This window comes from Poecile atricapillus, chromosome 1, assembly GCF_030490865.1.
Source record: "Poecile atricapillus isolate bPoeAtr1 chromosome 1, bPoeAtr1.hap1, whole genome shotgun sequence".
NCBI classification, from domain to species: Eukaryota; Metazoa; Chordata; class Aves; order Passeriformes; family Paridae; genus Poecile; species Poecile atricapillus.
Window position 1 is genome coordinate 27,961,913 of NC_081249.1, and position 20,514 is coordinate 27,982,426.

Sequence of the window (20,514 nt, forward strand, 5' to 3'; positions counted from 1 at the left end):
GGAATAACAACAGGGAAACAAACCCCAAAAGCAAAACCCACCACACTATAGGACTATCAGGTCACGTTGTAAGTCCATCTACTCCAGAATCCCATAAAACACCGGCCCTTTGCCTACTTCAACATACAGTCTTTTGCAGAGTAAAAATTGCATATTTAAGTCTTTGTGCTCTGTATACAGTCCTTTTTATTGTTTTCCATGTCCTAGCTACATTTCATGAAAAGTTGTTAAGCTTTGTTCAGGCACGGCTTTCAATGAAAGAAGACTGACAATGAGATGAGAGTCTTTTATGAAACCAAACTGAAAACTTTTCTTGAAACATCCTTCTGGGATTCTTCTTGTCCTTGGGCAGGATTTTTGCATGTAAGTAGGAGATAATGCAGGCTGAAGAGATCTCTTTTTAAAAGTTTTGCTAATTTTCATTAGGCTGGTTCACATGAGTTCTCTGGGCCCCTCAGTGGAGGATTTTAATCACGTTGTGTCTTTTGTGCTACAGTGATCACAATGCTAATCTCTGTAATTCCACATTTGGGAGCCCACTTTTCAAAGTGTAAACAACTGACACTGTCTTCATAAAGAACATTTTTCCAGAGGGAACGAAAGAGTCACAGAGAAGCATCTTAAGACAAAAACTGAAAATAAAATAATGTGATTGTACAAGGAAAAATAAACCATCCTCAATTTCCTTCCCTTGTGCTCCAGAATGTGCATGAATAAAATACATGTGAATAAATTTTGTGAGGGAGAAGACTTTTCCCGTTTGATCAGACTCAACCACCCAGATAAAGCCAGCCTGGGAAAAAAACCCATAACTTTAAAAAAAAATGTAATTCCTACAGGGCTTCAAGCATGATAAATGGCAAGAGCTCTGAGATACTGGTGGAGTTGTGTTTTAATGCTGTTTAATGTCATTTGCTATTAGCATCACTTATACAAGGATGTTATTGACTTCTAATTCCTTTAAAAGATGATCTTTCATAAAATCTGTATTACTGAAATCCTTTTTATCATTACACAGATTGCAGATGACTTCATGGGATCTATTAATGCTTCAAGTGACAGAATGCTACAGCACATGACTAAATTTAGAGAAGAAGAAGAGACAGGCAGACCTATAATCACTGTCCACACAAAGGAAAAATGAAGGCACCATGCCAATTTGTGCATTAGCTATCCCAAATACCTTAAGATATTTCTTCCACCTCAATAAATTTACACTGCACTATTAATAATGGCATAACTCCTGCACTCTCAATTTCAGGGTACAATACTATCATTGCTACAATGCTCTAACATAAAAAGTTTCTATAAATCTGGCCGTCATGAAATGCCATCAGAAGATGTAGCAAGGAGCTGAATTTGGGATAATGCACTTACAATGTTTGCCATGCTCCCACATTACTTCAAATACCTAACAGAGGATCACAGAAGGACTTTAATCTACAAGGCCAGAAAATGGCAAGATAATTATTTTTTGCCCACACCAGAAAGCTACAGCATTATAATGAATATAACACTCTTAACCTTTTTTTGTACTTTTATATAGAACTACTTTTTATATTTTTTATATAGAACTGTACTTTCATAAAGAACTACTATAATTTCATTTGCATATTGCTCATCTCTTCCTCTAGTTTGAAACCTGACATACTTCAGCATTTCATGAGCTACCCCATTTACTACAGAACAATTAACTGAGACCAAAGGGAAAGAAGCCTATACTTCAGTGACTGTGTCATGATATTTTCATTATAAATTTATATATATGCCACAGAAAGTTTATGAAATGCAAAGTTTTAGGATTATGGTGGTGAAAATAGTTCCTGGTACAGCACAGAAAGCTAATGATTGGTGAGTTTTCTGATAAAGATTCTCCTTGGTGAATACAACTTACCAAGAAAATATTTTACAAACACCAGGAAAGCGCTAGATATATTGTGTAAAAAACACAAGAAGCTATTTAAGACTTCAGAAATACTCAGGCAGCTCTTAGGACCCCTAGTCACAACAACTTTAGAGATACGATCTAATCCTCACTGAAGTTCCTTTGCATTCAACAAGTATTTGTTCCCTAAAGCCTGTCCCTCCAACAGGTTATGCAAGACTGGGTTCAATTTTCTTTCACTTCCATCATTTACAAAATTTCTCTAACCTCAGCACCCCACCGGCTTGTGGATTACTCTGGAAGGCGTGAAGAAAATGGAGAAGAGAGGACTTTCTTTCCTCTTTTTTTTTTTCCCTCTGGACAGTTGATTAATCAACCAACCTAATCTTCCACCCAGGCTTCATGACCAAATACAAAATGTCTATAAAGTGCAAATAATTTCTATAATACTTTGTTCCCTCAGTATGTTTGCCACAACTTCTTGAGACCCATCAGGCAGACCAGTGAGATTATGAATGCCTTTGATATAACTGAATTAAAAAAAAAAAAAAATAGAATAACACAAGTCCACATTTAGCACTAGAGGCTAAAGTGTGTGCTACAGAAGCTTCATCCATACACATATCTGTATATTGTGGATGATGACTGTTGCCAGCAAGGGAAATGAGGGCTGAAGGAAAGATAAGCCAAAATTTTAAGAAACATGTATCTTCTGCATGTTTTTAGTATCACATATTCCAAGATCTTGCTTCTTAGTATGAGGTGGTGGCAAAAGAAACTGCTGTCCACAGATCAGATATGGACTGCTACTTCCCTTGAATGGTTTACAATTACAGGAATTTTTTTCCATATTAATATTGCACAACTTTTAAGAAGAGTGATAATGTGTGATTCATCAAAGGGATTTTAGTGGCCCACTCAGTACTCAAAGAGATTTCCCATTTGGGCTTTAAGTGTTCTCAAAGTTTTGACAAATTGTGTAAAACAATCAAACTTAATTCCTTATGACTAATCAAAGCAAACTAGTACAAATTCACTTTAATTCTGTAGGAGAGTCTCAATTCAGGGATTTACTATTTTTTTTTCCCCTTTTAACACCCTTAATTAATTCATATGAACATTTTAGAGAATTTCTTTTTAGAGAGCACCTATACATTAATTCTTCTCTCATTATTCATCATTAAACCATTTCATTACTGTCCCAAGAGTATTCAAACTTCACAATACCACACCCTTTTCAGGGTCTTTTGTTTCATTCTGGAATATCTACAGTGCACCTTAAACCATTGAGAGAAGTATCATTGTAGTAGTATGAGGAGAAGTACTAGTAGTAGTAGTAGTGGAAAATGGTGGTTGTAGTTAGAAAGAAAATTTAAATGTGGGCTAGAATTACAAGGAGAAGCTGATCCTTAGGATAACTCAATAAATCACAGTAGAATTACATTACTGTAGAGTTAAGATTCCAGAGATTAAGAAACAGAAATTATTAAATTACTCCAAAACCAGGAGAAAGTATTTTCATAAATAGGTGAAAATGTATTTTTACTTCATTACAAACGCAAACTTCACTCTGATATGCTAGTTTTCCCATATACTGTTTTCCACAGTGTTACCAACCACAAAATCAGTATCTGTAAGATGTTAGCACTTTATTTTGACTGGAGCTTCAGGAAAATTTAAAAGACAGGTGAAGACCTCATGCTCCTTCCTTGCGGATTTCTGCGGTCTTTTCAATTTCATTTTGGCCTGCTGATTTGCTCTCTACCATCAGTACTTCCAAATTTGATGAAAGAGAAGCGCAGAACATGCCTCCGAGCAGTCTGCACGACGAGAGCAGGCAGCTGCTTACCTGTTTAACCGCGTACAGGAGGCGCCCGTAGCTGTACACCATGACCATCACGGGGACAGCCAAGCAGAAGATGAAGAGACAGATGATGTAGGATGTGGACTCGGCCGACTCTGAGGACCAGCGTACAGAACAGCTTGTGCCTGCACCTTCTACCCCGTAACTGCTCCAGCCAAGCAGAGGCGGCAGGGTCCAGACCAGGGAATAAATCCAGGAACCACCGACTGCCAGCAGAGCCTTGCGGAAATCATGGCTACGCTTGTGGCACAGGGTGAGAGTGCTGTAGCGCTCGTAGGACAGCACAGCCAGGGAGATCAGGGACACGACACCTGCAATGAACCAAGCAATATAAATGCTTACTTCCATTATTTTGCATGTATTCATTCCAAATCCCTAGAAACCAGATGATTTTTTTGGTTATATATTTAAAGCAACAGTGAAAACTATTTCCGTTATTCTCTATGTGTTAATCCTCACTGGTCATGGTTGCTCTGTCCATCATGTCAAATTTTGTTTAACTCAGATTTATCTTACATTGGAAGATTTTTATACTTTTATACAGATATTCATCTTCTAGTCAGGTTTTCAGCTTTATCTGTTTTAGTATTACTCAGGGGAAATCAATTTTCTATCTGAGCTGATAAAATGGCGAAAGATTCCCTTGATAAGAACTATTCAATTTTTAAAGTCCATGAGCATTTTCAAATAGTGCATTGACTTTTACAGGCAGAGAAAAAAAAAATAATAATAAAAAAAGAGCCATATATTCATGACTGGGAGCCCCAAAATGAAAGAAACTTAACTTTTGCCTCTTTTGCTCTCCCCATCAGCTAGAGGAACCTTCAGTTCTCATATATGGAAAAACAGACATGAAACAGACATGAAAAAATCATGACTGGGATATGGCAAGCTGTAGCTTTACTTATACATATATTACACAACCAGGCTTAAAAGTGGTTTGGGTTAGTATTAAACCCTAGGTGTCATAAACCCATTGTATCTTACAGAGGAAAGCTTTAAAATTCAGGTTGTAGGATATTTCCATTCTCTTTTTCAAGGTCTGGGACCCATCCCCTTTCTACAAAACTTTATGGTTTTCCATGGCTGGTTCTTAGTCACGACTCAATGGAGAAGGTTTTGTTATTTCCTATTGTTTTGTTCTCCTTGCAGCTTTCTTGCAATTCTTGGTGACACAATACTGGATACTTCCAAGATTTATGACAGAAAGAAACTTGTTTGAAGAGCTTTAAAACCATATTTTCCAATGTTTTCTAGTCCCCTTCTTTTGCTCCTGTAAGATGAAAATCCTGAATAAATCAATGTCAGTCCAGTTCTTTCCATGAGTTTTTTCTTGATCTTTGCTATTAGCAACAGCCAACTATACAGTAGCACTGAGATATATAGCCTGCCAAAATTCTCTGATTTTGAGTGGTACCTACTCCCAGCAAATGGGTTAAAAGAAAAGGTGTTCTTCAGGGGAATCCATAGCTGTAATCCTTTTTCCCCATTTAACTGTCAGCTTCTCCTATAGCTCCTTCCCAGGCATGGAACAGAGGTGAGTGAGAGACATCCCTTGGGAATAGCACTGTTCCATCCTTTACCTGGGCAAAAAAACCCACACACAGACCCACACACGGCACAGTGGGATATTCTCCCCAGGCACAGCAATTTGTTCCACTTTTCCTTACAATTCAGTGACTCATTTCTGAGTTAACAGGATGCAGGCACAGCTATTTCTGTCATCCTGACAACAATTTGCAATTACTTTGTGCAGAGATGGGTATGGGAAAGGACCCGTGGGAAATCCAAGCAGTTCTTGCTACAATAGGATGCCTTATTTCTCAGGGGAAAATAAAGCAAAAGAGTGTGAGAAGAGGCAACTTCTGAAGAAGAAAATGTCTTTCTTGTTACAAGAGTCTACTAAATTATTTTCCGTACATTACTGGGAAGTCAGTCCTAAAAAGTAGATACATTTACAGCTGTAATAGCTCCACTAAATTCAGCTGACTTATAAACTTGCTTTAAGGCTAGGCTGTTTTAGAGACAGGGGAGACTTTCTTATCATCCCTCACCTAATCTGATTTCCTACATAACACCACTCTTGAATGCCCTTGGACTCAAGAGTAAAGAATCTACTGCTCTCTTCATGCTCCCAGCCCACACAATTTTCTTCACTTTCTTAGCATTGCCACTTTCCAGGTTTATATTTGCTTGACTAAAGAGCTCCTCTCTATCAAAAACATTGAGCTAATGTAGGTATCTAAGGCAAAAATCCAGATTTTATATTTGAAACTTGGGCCTCTGTTAGGTGTTACAGATCTATTTCTGTACTTTAGATTAGACACTCACAGAAAACTGAGGAACAAGAAGTCTCTCCCCTATCCCAGCTGGGTGCTCTCCAGCAAAGTTTTGTTGTTCTTGCTGCACCTCTGATGGCAATGGAGACCGCATTTTCCCTGCTGTCATGAGATGGCAAGTGAGCTGTACTTTTGTTGAGGATATCCTACATTCCTACATGTGTGGGGCTGCCTAGAATACCCAGAAAGGATATTCAGGTTTCCCTAGCTCAGAGCTCTGCTTCCTGGATTGCTGTTTCACCGCTGGACTCTCAGCTCCAGCCTGGCTGCCAGCTCTGCCTGCTCATCCCTGTGGCTGTGCTACTGCCCAGCAGCTCCTCCTGCTGTGTATTGTCATGATTTATAGCAAACATTTACACTTCCTCTTGTCTTCACCTACTGCCCAAGGAAGATACTTAGCTTTTCTCACGCTGGTATTTATGATGGATGGCTTTATGGCATGGCTCTGAAGACAACTGACCATGAATGCAGGGTTACTTGTTTTCAGACACAGAAAATCTGTCTTGCACCAGCATAGGATTAATGTTCAGATATTAAATTAGGATCATGGTGATTGACTAATCAAGAATAAATCAAATATCAGCAATCAGACAGAAGCAGAAAAGTTGCCTTTAAATTATAGAAAATAATTTTCTTCTCAATACAGAAGAAAATTCACGACCCTTAACTGTACATCTTGGCAGGAGCCAATTCATCTTCCCCCACCTTATTATTGAGTTCCACTGACATGACACAAACTACACTTTTCTGGGAGGACAAGAATTGTAATTTATGGAATCCCAGACCACAACAGTTCAGGGAAAAAATGCCATTATTTTTGGGTTTGGCACAGTAAGACTTCAAGGTTTGAACTTTTTAATAGCACTAAAATTAATACCACTACGCATTGACTTCTAATACTTTCAAGACATGGGAAAATGAGGAGTACACTGAAGAGATAAAGAGGTAAAAGAAAAATAAATAAGAGCTATAAGAGATAAGAGATAAAAGAATTCAACATTCTTTATGTGGTTCAAACTTAGTAAGCCCAGCTAACTTTTCAGAAAAATTGAAATTACTTTGAAAGAACAAAACTGGTACTTTGAAAGACAAAAAAATATAAATCCAAAGCCAAAATCAAAATAAAAATTTAACAAGTAGCTTTTTCCAACAGTGAGATTAATTTGGTTGAATTGGCTGAGAGTAATTAAAACACTTATTACCCAGGTGAGAAAGAAACAACAGAGGCCACTGCAACCCTCTCTCAGTCTACTTCGTGTGACATTGGACAGCGTACAAAAAGTCACAGTGCCCCAACACTGCAGCTCCATCCAACCTTGCTGATGAAGGGCTTTTCACCTTAACACAGAATTCAAGACTGATCAAGACCAAACCACATCAAGAGTAACCTTGTTGCAATGTTGGGGCAGAGCAGCTCCAAGGTCCCTAATTCATCAGAATATCCTCAGCTTTTTGATTACAAAAAAACCCAACTAAACAGATTTTTTTATTCTCACACTTGTATTAGTTCAATAACTGAATCCTATAAAGATACCACTATCCTTTCACCATTATAATATATACTAATTTGCTGGAATGAAACAACATCATTTCATAAAAAAGGCAAAACCAGGTTTTGTGTTCGGTACTTAATTTGACACTGTCTGGAAATAAAATATGAGGATCAGGAGTACATAACCTGTCAGCTTGCAGTGAATGAACTGCCAGCAAAAAACTGATTATTTCCTTGTCCTTTATATGCTTTTCTATAGCACCCAGTGCAATCCTCTCCATAATTTTTCCAGGTACTGATTTTAGACTAACAGGCTTGTAGTTTCCTCAGCCCTTCCTCCCACCCTTCTTGTAATCTGTTTTGGCTAAAGTAGAATAAAGCCTGCCAGTTTTCATTTTGCCTCCTAGCTTTGCATACAGAGTTCTCTTAATGCCAGGTGCATTTAACTGCTGTGACCTTTGTTAGAAATCCTGCAGCTTTCTGGTATTCTATTTCACGCACTATCTGTTGCAGTCAGAGGAACTAGTGAGAATCACAGCTTAAAAACAAAAAGCAATTAAATACTTTAGGACTGTCTCTGGAGAAAAGACTTGAGCACAATCTCCATGGCCTTAATAACCAAAAAACAAATTTAAAAAAAATTAATGTAAGCTATAAAAAGAAGGAAATAATTATAATTCTTTGTGCCAACATTTCATTCTTATTAAGTAGCAACATTTATGAATGTGTAGACTCTGTATATTAATTTCAAATGAGTAATTTTTTCTAGAACTGCAACAAAATTAGGTTCACAAATTGCAAATCTAAATGGAATTTGCTTCCAACAAATATTTAGAGCCTCAAGCTGGTACCTAGACAAATAACTGCACAGGAGTCAATCACAGTGAGAAATGTAATTTGCTCCCCCAATATTTCATGCATATATAGGAACAAAAATGAGATTTGCACTGAACAGTACTGAAAAATGTCAAAAATTCCACTGCAGATTGCATTACAGGAATAGATAATTATTCAAAAGTTAACCATGGAAATAAGTGACTTTGAGACTAGCTGGATGTGGAGCATAAGCCTTGCTACATAGCAATTAGGTGCAGTGAGTAAAGTGCAAGAAATTAAATTTCAAGTCATAAACCAGGACAGACATCTATTTATAGGGCTATCATCTGAGACATTATCTATTATTTACTTTTATTTAAGGATCTGTACATTTCTCCCTGGCAGCAGCTGTGTGAAAAGCACAGCAAATCATTACACTTCACTCCCATGGGTTCTAGCTAAAAGTGTTACATTTTCTTATTAGTTTTTGATGGTTTATGCTGCTCACTGATGTAGTAATTGGAACGAGGAAGCAGCTCACCCATGGTCTGGAGGCTATGGAAAACTGAGAATCCCAGCCTACACTGGATCAACGTTTTAACTACTAACTTAGACATATCTGCCCTCTCAAATGGCTTGAAGGTCATTACACTACATCATGGTTAGAGTCCTGGAGCAGTCCTGATTGCATGTTGAAAGGGATATCCAGTTCCAGTTATCAAGGACCAGAGGCAATGGAAAGAAAACACAGGTAAGTTTAGGCAGACTGAGAATGAAGGGATGCAACAGCATCTTCTTCAACAAGAAATTAATGGAGAAAAACTAATTCCAAGGGCTTGAGAAAACCCAAGATAGAATTCCCACACCCAATCTCCATGAAGGTTGATTTTACCCACTCACAGGCATTATCTCATAGTTTTCATCCACTAACATTCTTACACCCACAGGATCTGTGCTCAAGAGGTCTTGTCTAGAATTTATTTTGTGCAACAGAGAGAACAAGAGACTCCAGCTATCAGTTCATAAAATCCTTTGCTTACATGTCCCTCACTGGCAACAAATTGGGTTTTGGATAGAGCTTTTATATACTTTAGGAATACACTGTCATGAAATCCTTCATTGCTTATAAATCCTGCCCGTACAAACCTTGTATGTCTGAGGCGAGACTGCTGCTCCCTGTTGGCTTTTCCTTGAGGTCATGCTCCTCTCAGTAGGTGCAGGATCCTCCACCCATGAGTTATCACATTCTGTTGTTATCAGCACACAATCCTTCAGGCTTGGCTGAGTCAATACCTTTTACTGCTGGAAACAGAATTCTCTGTTACATGCAAAAGCTGTTCTCACTCTTCTACTGCGCTGTCTTCAGGCTTTTACACCATCATTGCCTCCCTGCATCATCTGTACCAGCCTCAGTGACCCCACAGCAAGTCCATACACATCCCAGTACCACTGCAGCCCACATCCAGCCCAAACCCAGCTGCTGAGACAGAGACAGGGCAAAGAGACTGGTGCAAGGCATGGAAGCAGGGTGTGCCTGGATGTTCTGCTGCTGAGCCCCATGGCAGGATGGTGCAAGCTGAGCACTCCTGGGTGTGCATCAGACCACCTGCCAGCCATGAACAAAATGCAGAGGGGAAATCAAGGGGAGAGTAAGTGATACTAGGTTCCCACATGGAATTTATGGGATCATCTAATTACTCTAGAGGGGTCTGCCAGTGGCAGAGATTATCCAACAGGAACTCCCACCATTGCTGCTTAAAGGTGTTGCTGAATAAAAGCAATGATGCTTCATGCATTCACAAGACTTCATTCATATGGAGTGTGCATGTAATACCCACTCCTGGGGGGCAGCTTTCACATAACATCCTGGTGTGGTGATTTAACACCAGCCAGAAATGAATCTCTAAATAAGCCACTCCCTCCCACCCTTCTGGCAAAAGAGGGACAAAGGCAGGGACTACAGACTGAGATAATGATTTATCGAAAGCAAACAGCAATGGAAAGAAAAGCACAGTAATAGCCGCAATATTAATAACAAAAATATACAAATAGAGAAGGTGCTTTACACACAAGGAGTTGTTCACCACCTCAGCTTAGTTCTGCGTGGCTGCCAGGACAAAGTCAGGGTGGTGGCCATTCCCATGCCCAGCACCATATGGTTTCTCCAGATGAAGAAAAGATGGTGGGCACTTCCTGCAGTCAGCACTCCTGTTCCCAAGCAACAAATCCCCCAAAAGCTGGATAGTCTATGTTGTAACACCTGTTTTTTCCCAGATCACCATGCTCCACTGGTTCAATTCCATGTGGCTTGGCCACTTTGAATTCTTGTTCCACCCTGCTCCACTCTGCTCCTTTCAGCTCAGCTTGGCTGGGACAAGGCTCCCCTCCACCCCTCTGCTCCCTGCAGATGTTTCCTGCACCAGAGCTGCTTTTCAGCCCAATGTCTTGGAGCCAAGGCTGCCACTTTTTCAGAACCACATCGCCAAGCCATGTCTTGGAGGAACTGGGAAAGGGACAGGCAGTGGTGACAGAGGACAGAGTCCACAGGGCTGATCCCAGCAAAGACCCCCAGTCAAGAGTGACACAAAATGACACACTTCCAGGGGCACACTCAGCTTTTCTTCCCCCAGAAACCACACCTGCCGTGATGATGTGTGTGTTATGGAATAAGAACCTGGCCACATCCAAACAGTGCTGAGCTTCACCCTCTCTCCACAGCCAGGACACCTGGGAAAGACATCATGCAGCTGGAAGTGCAAGGAGAATGAGAACCAGCACCTGGCAGGCTGGGACCCACCAAAATTTGCACCTTTCCTTTTGAAGTCAGGTCCCTGTGCAGTGGTGAACAGTGAACTCAGAGAGGCAGTGAGCAAGGAAGAGCACCGTGCTGGAAAGACATTAGCAGGGATGGAAGAGGCATGCTCTGGTCTCCACTTACGACTGCTGTGCTGGTAAATGCCTAACAGGAGCAAGAGGCAGGTCTCTCAGAAATGTTATGCAACGTAACATTCTCTTCTTTCTAGTCCCTCAGTTTTCACCTTCTAAATCTGCTGTTCCATTAGCTGAAGAATATGCTAAAAAGCTCTGTGGCACAGTAAGATGGAGGAGGTAAGATGGAGATACACCCCAAGCTGGAAGTATTGGAGAATCCTGTGCTGAGGTATTCTGCTGTTTCTTCTGGATGACATTGGGCTTGCCCAAGAACTTAAACACAGAAGAACAGCAGTAAGAAACAGCTCTTTTCAAATGAAGCCTCTTGATACCTCAAATTTCAAGTATTGAGTTTAATTACAAGTTGTGCTACTGAACGGTATTATATGAATATGTTATTGAATTATACAAAACTAGTTTGATCAGTGACTCAGTACTGCTTTCAAGGGAAATAACTTTCCTGAATATAAACTAGAGCATTTCTGATAGTTCTCTACAAAAATAAAACACCCCACACATGAAAATGAAACATAAATAATTTAAGCAACTTAAAAGTTGTGATATTTCCAACATATTTGTACTTCTGTATCTCCTTAGAAGTCTTTCTGAAAACATTATCATCTTCCATGATGCGTGAAATACAATCTGTAGGTCTAGTATTTGCAATAGAGGTTTAGAAGCTGCAAGAGGCAAAAAAAATAAACAGTCTTTTTATAATATTTGCTTATTTTTCAGGAGCAATTTTGTTTATCTGGGCCACAGTATCTTACCTAACAACTTCCACAGCATCAGAGGCTTTGTAAGAGCAATACATGCTATCACCACCTTGATTTCCACTTTTTATATACTAGTTAATGTTAAAGCTGATAAGCAAAATCATCAGGTTCTGTTTCCATTAAAATCAATACATTTCTTCCACAAAAATACAGTAGTGCTCACTTCAGTAGTGTCATGGGGTAGCTTTACCTTTAAGATAGCTTTGAGAGAAGGAAGATGAAGCTGCTGGTGGCTGATGGGAGTTTTTCCTCCTGACCAATTATCAGTCATTTCTAAGAATTGACAGCCTTCTCGACCATTAAAGGTTAAGTCAACTTGAAAACACCCCCTTAAGAAGTACAGCCAGAGGTCTCTTGTCCTCTTTTGTTTCCGGCTTTTGAGAAGGTAACCGGGCTCTGTGGTAGCCTCCTCCATTCCCCCCCTTCCCTCTCTCTCTCGGCCGAAGAAGGCCACAGAGGACGAGAGGGAAGCGGGGGGGAAGGAAAAGAAAGCAGAGCCTGGCAGCTTGGTTTGGTTTTCAGTTTCTGCTGCTGGACTGAAACCTGACACCATGAACTTTTGCAGCTTTCTAAAGCTTTTAATTCTTTTACTACCTGGATAAAATGTACAGATTACTCTTTTTTCTCAAAAAGACAGAGAACGAGAGAGACAATCAACATGAAAAAGACATAAAACTACCAAAAACAGCGAGGAAAAGAGTTAAGTTTAAATGAGAAAGAGAGAATAAGAAGGTGCTTTACAGCTGAAATAGCTTTCCGTTAAAGCTATGGCGATGGACAATAGTAGTTTAAAAAGACTCCTTTAATTCATGACTAGAGTATTGGGGAGGAACAGAGTGTTCAAGGTGTGGACTTTTGAGAAAAAGAGAGTAATTGTGATACTGTGAGTTGCTGGAAATGGGTAGAGTGAAGATTTTGAAGCCTTGGGGGGCAAAGAGAAAACTGTTTTCCAGGAAGGCTCACAGAGACAGATGAAGAGGACTTCTGCCTTTGAATAACTCATCCTTAAAATGACATCCCTAGACTCATGGCCCATACACACCTCGGACTGATGTGAAATGGGAGGAGAAGAACTGATGACAGATTTCCGGGCAGCTGGCATCAGAGAAATAGAAAACTATAACAAAAATAGTTTTCTTGTGAGAAACTCCATAGATTGGCAGAAGGAGACTTCTGTTTCTCTACAAAGACTGATGAAAAGACTCTAGCAAGAATTGGGACTGTTTTTGACCACCAAAGTTCTAAAGTTTTTTTTGTCTCTATGTTATCATGTGTACAAAGAAATGGTCAAGTAGTGAGAGATAAAAGAGTTTTCTGGAAGTTTATTCTGGTGTTCTTATTCTTGTAGTTTGTTAATAAACTTTCTTTATTCCTTTGAAGTTTTAAGCCTGTTTTGCTCTTGTTCTAATCCATATCTCACAGCAAGAAATAAGTAACTTTTTTAGTTACTGGTTTAAAACCACAACAAGTAGTTTCTGCCATCAGAGATTTCTTTGCAGGTGAGGAGGTAAGAATAATATAATGATAAAAGCAGCAACTTTCAAAAGCTGATTTGTTGATCTGTTTTTCTCACAGCCTATTGTCCTGGGGTGACCTTATGATGCTGAATTGTATGCCCATCTGTTTAACCCAGTAATAAGTTCTGCACCTTTAAAACTAGATCTGAAAGCAAAGTGGGGGAGAAGGAAAAGCAGTGGAATTTTTTTCATGGCTGTATTCAAAACCTAGAGATAAGCAGTGCTCTCGGAGCTCTCCGCTCTGCAGACAGATGGGGAGCTTTCCCTTGTCTTTTCGCTGGGTTCTCTCTTATTAACTGAAGCCAGAAGGTTTTTTTTGGAACTGTTCAGCCACTGTTTGGTCCGGGAACACCAGGGCTATCATCTGGGGGCCCCCCAAGCTGTGCTGCAGCTGGGACACCAGACCCAAGCCCCAGAGGGACTGAGACAGCCGAGGAAACAGCCAGGAAAAGGACTCTGAGCTACAAATGGACTCTCTCTGAATTTGCCATCTCTTCAGAACAACAAGAGGTTCCATTGTCCAATATTACTCATTTTCACATACTTGTGAATACTTTGTTTGTTAAATAAACAGTTTTTTCCACATTTCTCAAAGGAGATTTGTATCTCCCAAACTTGTGGGGCGAGAGACTGCTTGAATTTGCTTTCTAGAGTGACCCCTTCAGAGGTTTCCTCCCAAATTTGCCCTAAACCAGGACACACATGCACTGTAGTAAAATATGAAAAACTCCTAAGTCACAGCATCACAGAAGAAAAAATAACAGAACTTGTTAATTGCTTAAGTAAAAATTAAAATTCCATTTTGCCTTCTAGCTCTGAGTCTCAGACATTTCATTGCTAGGGAAAAATCTACATCATATCCAGTCTCCAGTGACGTTCTGCAGGTTACATCTCTTTTTTCCATGACACTGGAATTGCCAAAAAGTGGCACTGAGAATGTTGATTGGTCTGTAAAATCTGGGATAGGCAGCCTGGAATTAACAATCTCAGTTAAATTGATAGAACAGAGTTAAGTTAGATAGCAACTTTCATCGCCAGTAGCGCTAGTGAGAAGGTACTATAAAATGAGCAAATCTGAGAAACATGTCAGAGATTGTGGAATTTCACAAGATATTAATATCAAAGGTTTCAGTTTTTGTTGCAGGGAATTTGGTGTTTGGTTTTTTGGTGGTTTTTTGTTTGTTAGTTTATTTTATTTTTTTAGATGAGAAATACAAATGAATATTCAGAAGGGATGCAAACAGGTCTGTAGAGTGGAGCTACTGCTCCTTCTTCAATACACCTCCAGAATTTTGTCCACTTTTTCCTTTCTGTCCCAAACAAAAAAGAGATACATATTTTATAAGCCCACATCCAACTGCCAGCAGATTTTGGCAGAAGACCCCAAGCCTTTCCAGAGTTAAAAAGAAAACCTGCTGAACCTAGAAGGTATTTCAGAGTTAAGATGAATGGACCCAAAATGAGGTCCGGTCTTGGTGGAAAGCCAGCCATTACTAGCCTGACTTTCCTGAAGTTCAGCAAATAAAGAAATCACAGCAGAACATTTTGTGATACAGCAAAACCACAATGTGAATATAACAACTGGTAAGTTCAGGGCTAATATACAGGATATGAACTGCAGAGGAGTGAATGGATGCCTCAAAAACAGACAGAAGCAGCTGAAAATAGGGTGTGCTTCCAAAACACTATTGGCTTTATTTGGATATGCCTATTAAATATTTATATTATAAACACAGAATAAATGGTCAAAAAAAAACCAACAAATATTCTTTAATTTGGTAACTCTTATTCTAGTTGTTCCCACATATTAGGGATCAGAGCACAACTTCCTTTTGATTTTTAATGCATTAAAAGCATTTCTACTTACTTGAAATTGAGAAAATATTTCCCACAATCATATTCTGAACATTAGCAGTTACAACTATTTTCCAAATACAGGCTACCTCAGATATCAACCATTCACTTTGCACAGAAATAAATCCACCAATTTCCATTTATCTAATGCCTGCTCCTTCTTCACTACACCTCTAGAATTTGCTCTATTTTGCTAAAGATGACTTGGAATCATGAATCCATTAGAACAGGCAATCATTCCCTTCTCTAAAGAATTATCCTCCTGCTTAACTCTAATGGGAGTCAGTTTAACTTTGCACTTGAAAGAAATCACTGAGAAATCATTGTTGGATACAACTCTACTGAGAGAAATATGGAAACAAGCATTATTTGTCCTGTTCAATAAATCTTTCTTGCTCTTTTATCAATGGTCATTTTGGTGTTTCATCCTTTATACAACATACCCTTTCCTCTGTGTTTGGTGGTATCTTCAATACAAACATCATGTATTGCTTTTAATTGGAAAGAAATTTCTTGGGTTTTCCTCTTTTTTCCCCCCATCCTTTGCTGAGTTTTTAAAGGTGTTTATTTTGCGCTTTAAAGGTGGTATTAATTCCTAGCTGTATCTGGTGACTTAATGTGCATCACTGAGTACTACCATATTTTTTCTGTAATGTTATTAATATGCCTATCCATCCAAACAACAAACTCCCAGCGGCATAAACAGTGGAAAGAATTCCCTTTTGCATCTCAATGCAAAAAATAGCACAGTACAAAACCATCCCTGAACGTTCCTTTCTGTCTCACTTCCCATATGTTATGCAGGACCCCTTTGCATTCTGGAAAGCAGGCTGAAATCCAGCTTCCTGACTCGGCTGCCTCCACATCAGTGTATTTATTCTGCCGCCTTAGGGAATCAGAATACATCTTATGTATGAAATACATCTTATGTAAGAAATGTTAGCACTAGGTGGAGCTCCTGTACAGCAACATCTCGGGAGAAATCTTTGGGGCTCGTGTGCGTGAGGAAAGCAGAAATGGATGTGCAGTGCTGGCGCTGCAGGAGGATGCTCTCAGGGCAGTCAGGTTCACTGCTGCATCCCCATCCCCACGCCATCCTGCAGGCCCCCATCTCCTGCCAGGACAGCTCCCTTTGGAACGTGGGGGCATCCCCGGGCCCTTCCTTCATGCTCACAGTTCATGTTCACAGCTGTAACACACAAGGTGCAGTCGCAAGGGGTTTCTCTATGTGGGACATGGCACCAAATAAGATAAGAGGTGAAATGACAGTGTTAGCATCTGCTAGCCAATGAGCCAAGCGTCCACCAGAGCACACAGACAACGTCCTTTCAATGAGCTCCTCCTTTCCACTGAATCCAACTGCTTATTTTTAATAATGAGTGTATTTCTAGAGATTTTCCATAATCTGGGGGGTTTCTTTGGCAGTTAGGTGTGAAATACACTACAAATACTAACTCTTCTGAGTAATTTTCATAGTATCTAGTGGTCAAACTGGTTTTTATTCTAATATTTAATAATATTAATAATTCTAATATTAATTATAATGCTATATTATTATATATAATACATAAATGTTATTATATATAATATCTATACATATATAAATACAAATAATATAATATATAATATAAAAAATAAAACTATAATATATAGAATATAATATAATTATTAATAATAATTAATAATTCTAATATTAGATTTTAACTGGTCAATAAATAGTCATAGCTGACACTGTGAATGCAGTCTCAAAATATGATGACCAGGCTTTACACTGCCTTTGAGCCAGGACTTTCCTGTGCAGTTTTACAACCCCACAATCTCACATGGTGTGGAGGTGGGATGAAACACCAGAGAAGGCTGTTCCTGTCTCTGTCCAAGATCTCTGTGATGGCTGAAGGATGTGCAGGGAGGAAAAGCAGTATTCTGTTAATTATTTAATAATTCTGTTAATTTAAATTAAATAAATTTATAAAATTAAATTAACATAATTAAATAAATAAATAAATAGTTAATTAAATAAAGTTAATTATTCTGTTTAAGTTCCTTAACCAGAATATTCCTTAAGCTGTCCAAAGGACCTCGAAGAGGTGATCTTTTGCTACATCCATTAAAAAATTAAATATAACCAATGCAGACAGAAATCTTTTGCACTACATTTTCACCCAACCAGTAAGTCTAATCTGCAACACTGGATAGATGAGTGGAAACTGCACTAGGAAGTATAGTAGTGGATGTATGACATACTGGAGCAAGCCTGCCTATCATGGACGGAAGCCATACCTTACTTAATTCATCAGAGGTCCTTGACAGCACCGTGCAGACAGGGGCAATGCCTAGTTGGATAAAACCTACTTGGATTTTCAAACAACTTTGATTAGCAGCCCAAAGGCTTTTAAGGATAGTAAGCTGCAATAACAAAAATAGTCATGTGAATAAATAATTAATTAGAAGTAGAAAATAAAAAACAGGAGAAAAAAGTTAGTTTTCTTAGTGGAAACTGTGGACAGCAAAGTTCCCCATGGGTCTGTGCTAGGCCCTGGGCTATTCATCACATTAATAAATGATCTGGAAAAGATGGGAAAAAGTGACAAGTTTTCTGACCAGACTACACAGAATGACTCAAAATCAACAAAAACTAACCGTGAAGTCCTGCAGCACACCCACATGAATCTGAGCCATTGAGCAGATGAGATGCAGTACTGATGTAAACTGCTTTATGTGCAGAAAAACATACCTGGCTTTAAATACACAGCAATTGTTTCTGACCTATTGCTCTGCAAAGAGAGTTATGATAGAGAGCTTTACACAAAGCACTTCCATCAAGGCGGCAATGCACAGCAGCATTTAGAAAAGCAAACATCAGGACTGATTAGAAAAGGAAAACAGAAAAGAAGGAGAAAAGGTGGACAGGGGAAATATTATTTATTGTTTCCCACAAGAAGTAGGTTTTCCTATTAAATCATTGGGTTGCAGACTCAGAATAAACAAACTCGAGAAGATACTTCTCCTTGCATAGTACAAAGTTACTAAGTGGAATTCCTTGATATATTATATTGTGCATACCAAAATTTTGCAGGTTTCCTGAGAGCAGGTGGAATGGGAGATAAATGCAGGCAGACCTATTAGATTCAAAAGTACCGCTTCAGGGAAGATAGGTGTCCCTACATCATAAATCACAGGCTGTGGTACTGCGTATTGGAAAAATATCACTGGATGCTGAAAATTATCCCAGCTTTAAGTTTAGTATTCTAGATGAATAGCTCGGCAAAATACTTTGAATGGCATATACTTGGTATCTATACAAACAACACTTGGCAAGGCATAACTTAGTTATTGAAATAATAAGAAAAGACAATAAGAAAAAACAATTACAGCACAGTAAGAGGCTAATACCTGCTTGTATCTGATATCAGTATTTCTTTTCCAAAGCTCTGACTGCCCACAACCCTAGGAAAGATATTAACTTGTAAAACTCCAATTCATTCTCAAATTCCTTGTTAAATATCCCTTGGTGCACTGACCAATAGAGAAAAACTGTTCCATGAAACAAACCAGATGATGACATGTCCACTTATCTTGAAGTATATTAAGATAAGGCTTTGTCTTGCCTCATAACCTTCTTTCTACCCATTAGTAAAAGTCTATCTAAATCCTGACTGGCATATTTATCTGGCAGCCTTTCATCCTACTCCTGTGATATGGTCTTTGCCTCTCTCAAAGATATTAAATAGAAATACATTTTCAATTTTAAGAAGTACACATAGTAAATCAATCCTCAACAAACTCATGCAGCCACTGCTGGACCTTGGTCCTCTTTCACTGCTACACATTTTTTCTCTGAAAATCGAGCAGTTTGAAAACAGAACAAAATTTCCAAGTTTAGATAAATTAGGGCAAACTGTCATGATTTGTTACAAAGAACTGCACAGAGTTACTTGGTGCACTATAGCCAGTGAACAGAACATATAGATAATACACACACAAATGTATAAAATCCACTCTTTCACTGAAAGGCAGAATTTGTAACTTGCCATCACTACCAGATTAACTCCTACCCTAGAGCTGTTTCTAATTAACTCCTGCTGAACTCACACTGAGGCAGACAGAGCAGCCACAGGGATGGCCATCAGCCTCCCACGCTGGCTCTGCTGCCAGCAGTGAAGGGGACAGCAGTGCCCTGCCCTGCCTTGGGCTGCCTGCTGCACAGTGCCCAAACAGATTGCCTAATTTCATTAGGGTGATTAAACAGTCAGTCTAAAAGGGTCCCCTGGTAACTCCACAAACAGCCTGAATGCAGAACACAAATAACCCCCAAACTGTAAAACTGGCAAACAGTAATGCTTCTGTGTGCACTTGCACATAAGGATTATGTCTAACCATTATGTGTCCTAAAATTCTCGTTAAGGTCAAGTTAAACGGGATTATCTATGGGTTTGTAAAATTTGTACCATTTCGTAGCTGAAAGCAACTCTTGCCAGATGTTAACATGCTATTCCAGTACTCAGAGGTCTTTACTAGACTCAGACAACACTTAGATATTAAGCAATAAAATGCCATCTATGTGAATTAACTAATAGTTTTGAATTTTAAAATTTATCAAAGTCCTAATCTAAACAAAGTTTTACATTGCTGTTGAATTGTAAAAATTATCTATTCCTTATGAAAATGTTTTACAATTAAGTCTTCTTTTTGATACCTTGTTTTCTGATAGTCACTTGGTCCTGAAAAAATTTCTACTGTTATAAATCCCTACAAAAATAATTCAACATAAAGGAGTTTCCTTCTTTTGATTCATCTGAAGCCTGTTGGCTTTGATTCCTTCTTGCCATAGTTATCTACCATTTTGGCTCTTAATTGTGTTAGTGAAACCAATAGAAACAATAAAAAATAGGAGTGGGGTAAGAAACAATAGAAGATATAATTGAAAAACAACACTAGAAAATTAGCAGGTAGTGAATGTCTGCCTCTAACAAAAGACTGGGAAATAGATGTAAAGATTGCCAGCTTAGTCCAGTGAGTCACTGCCTTCTGCTTTCCGGC

The 20,514-nt window shown here is 38.9% G+C and overlaps 1 protein-coding gene across 1 annotated transcript in view; it reads right to left on the minus strand.

Moving 5' to 3' along the window:
* LOC131584930 (pinopsin-like) overlaps positions 1–20,514 on the minus strand; it is a 73,289-nt gene that overhangs the window by 43,746 nt on the left and 9,029 nt on the right. Inside the window, exon 2 of the mRNA XM_058850530.1 lies at positions 3,735–4,060. Within this exon, the coding sequence (XP_058706513.1) occupies positions 3,735–4,060 (326 nt within the window). The remainder of the gene's footprint in view (positions 1–3,734; positions 4,061–20,514) is intronic.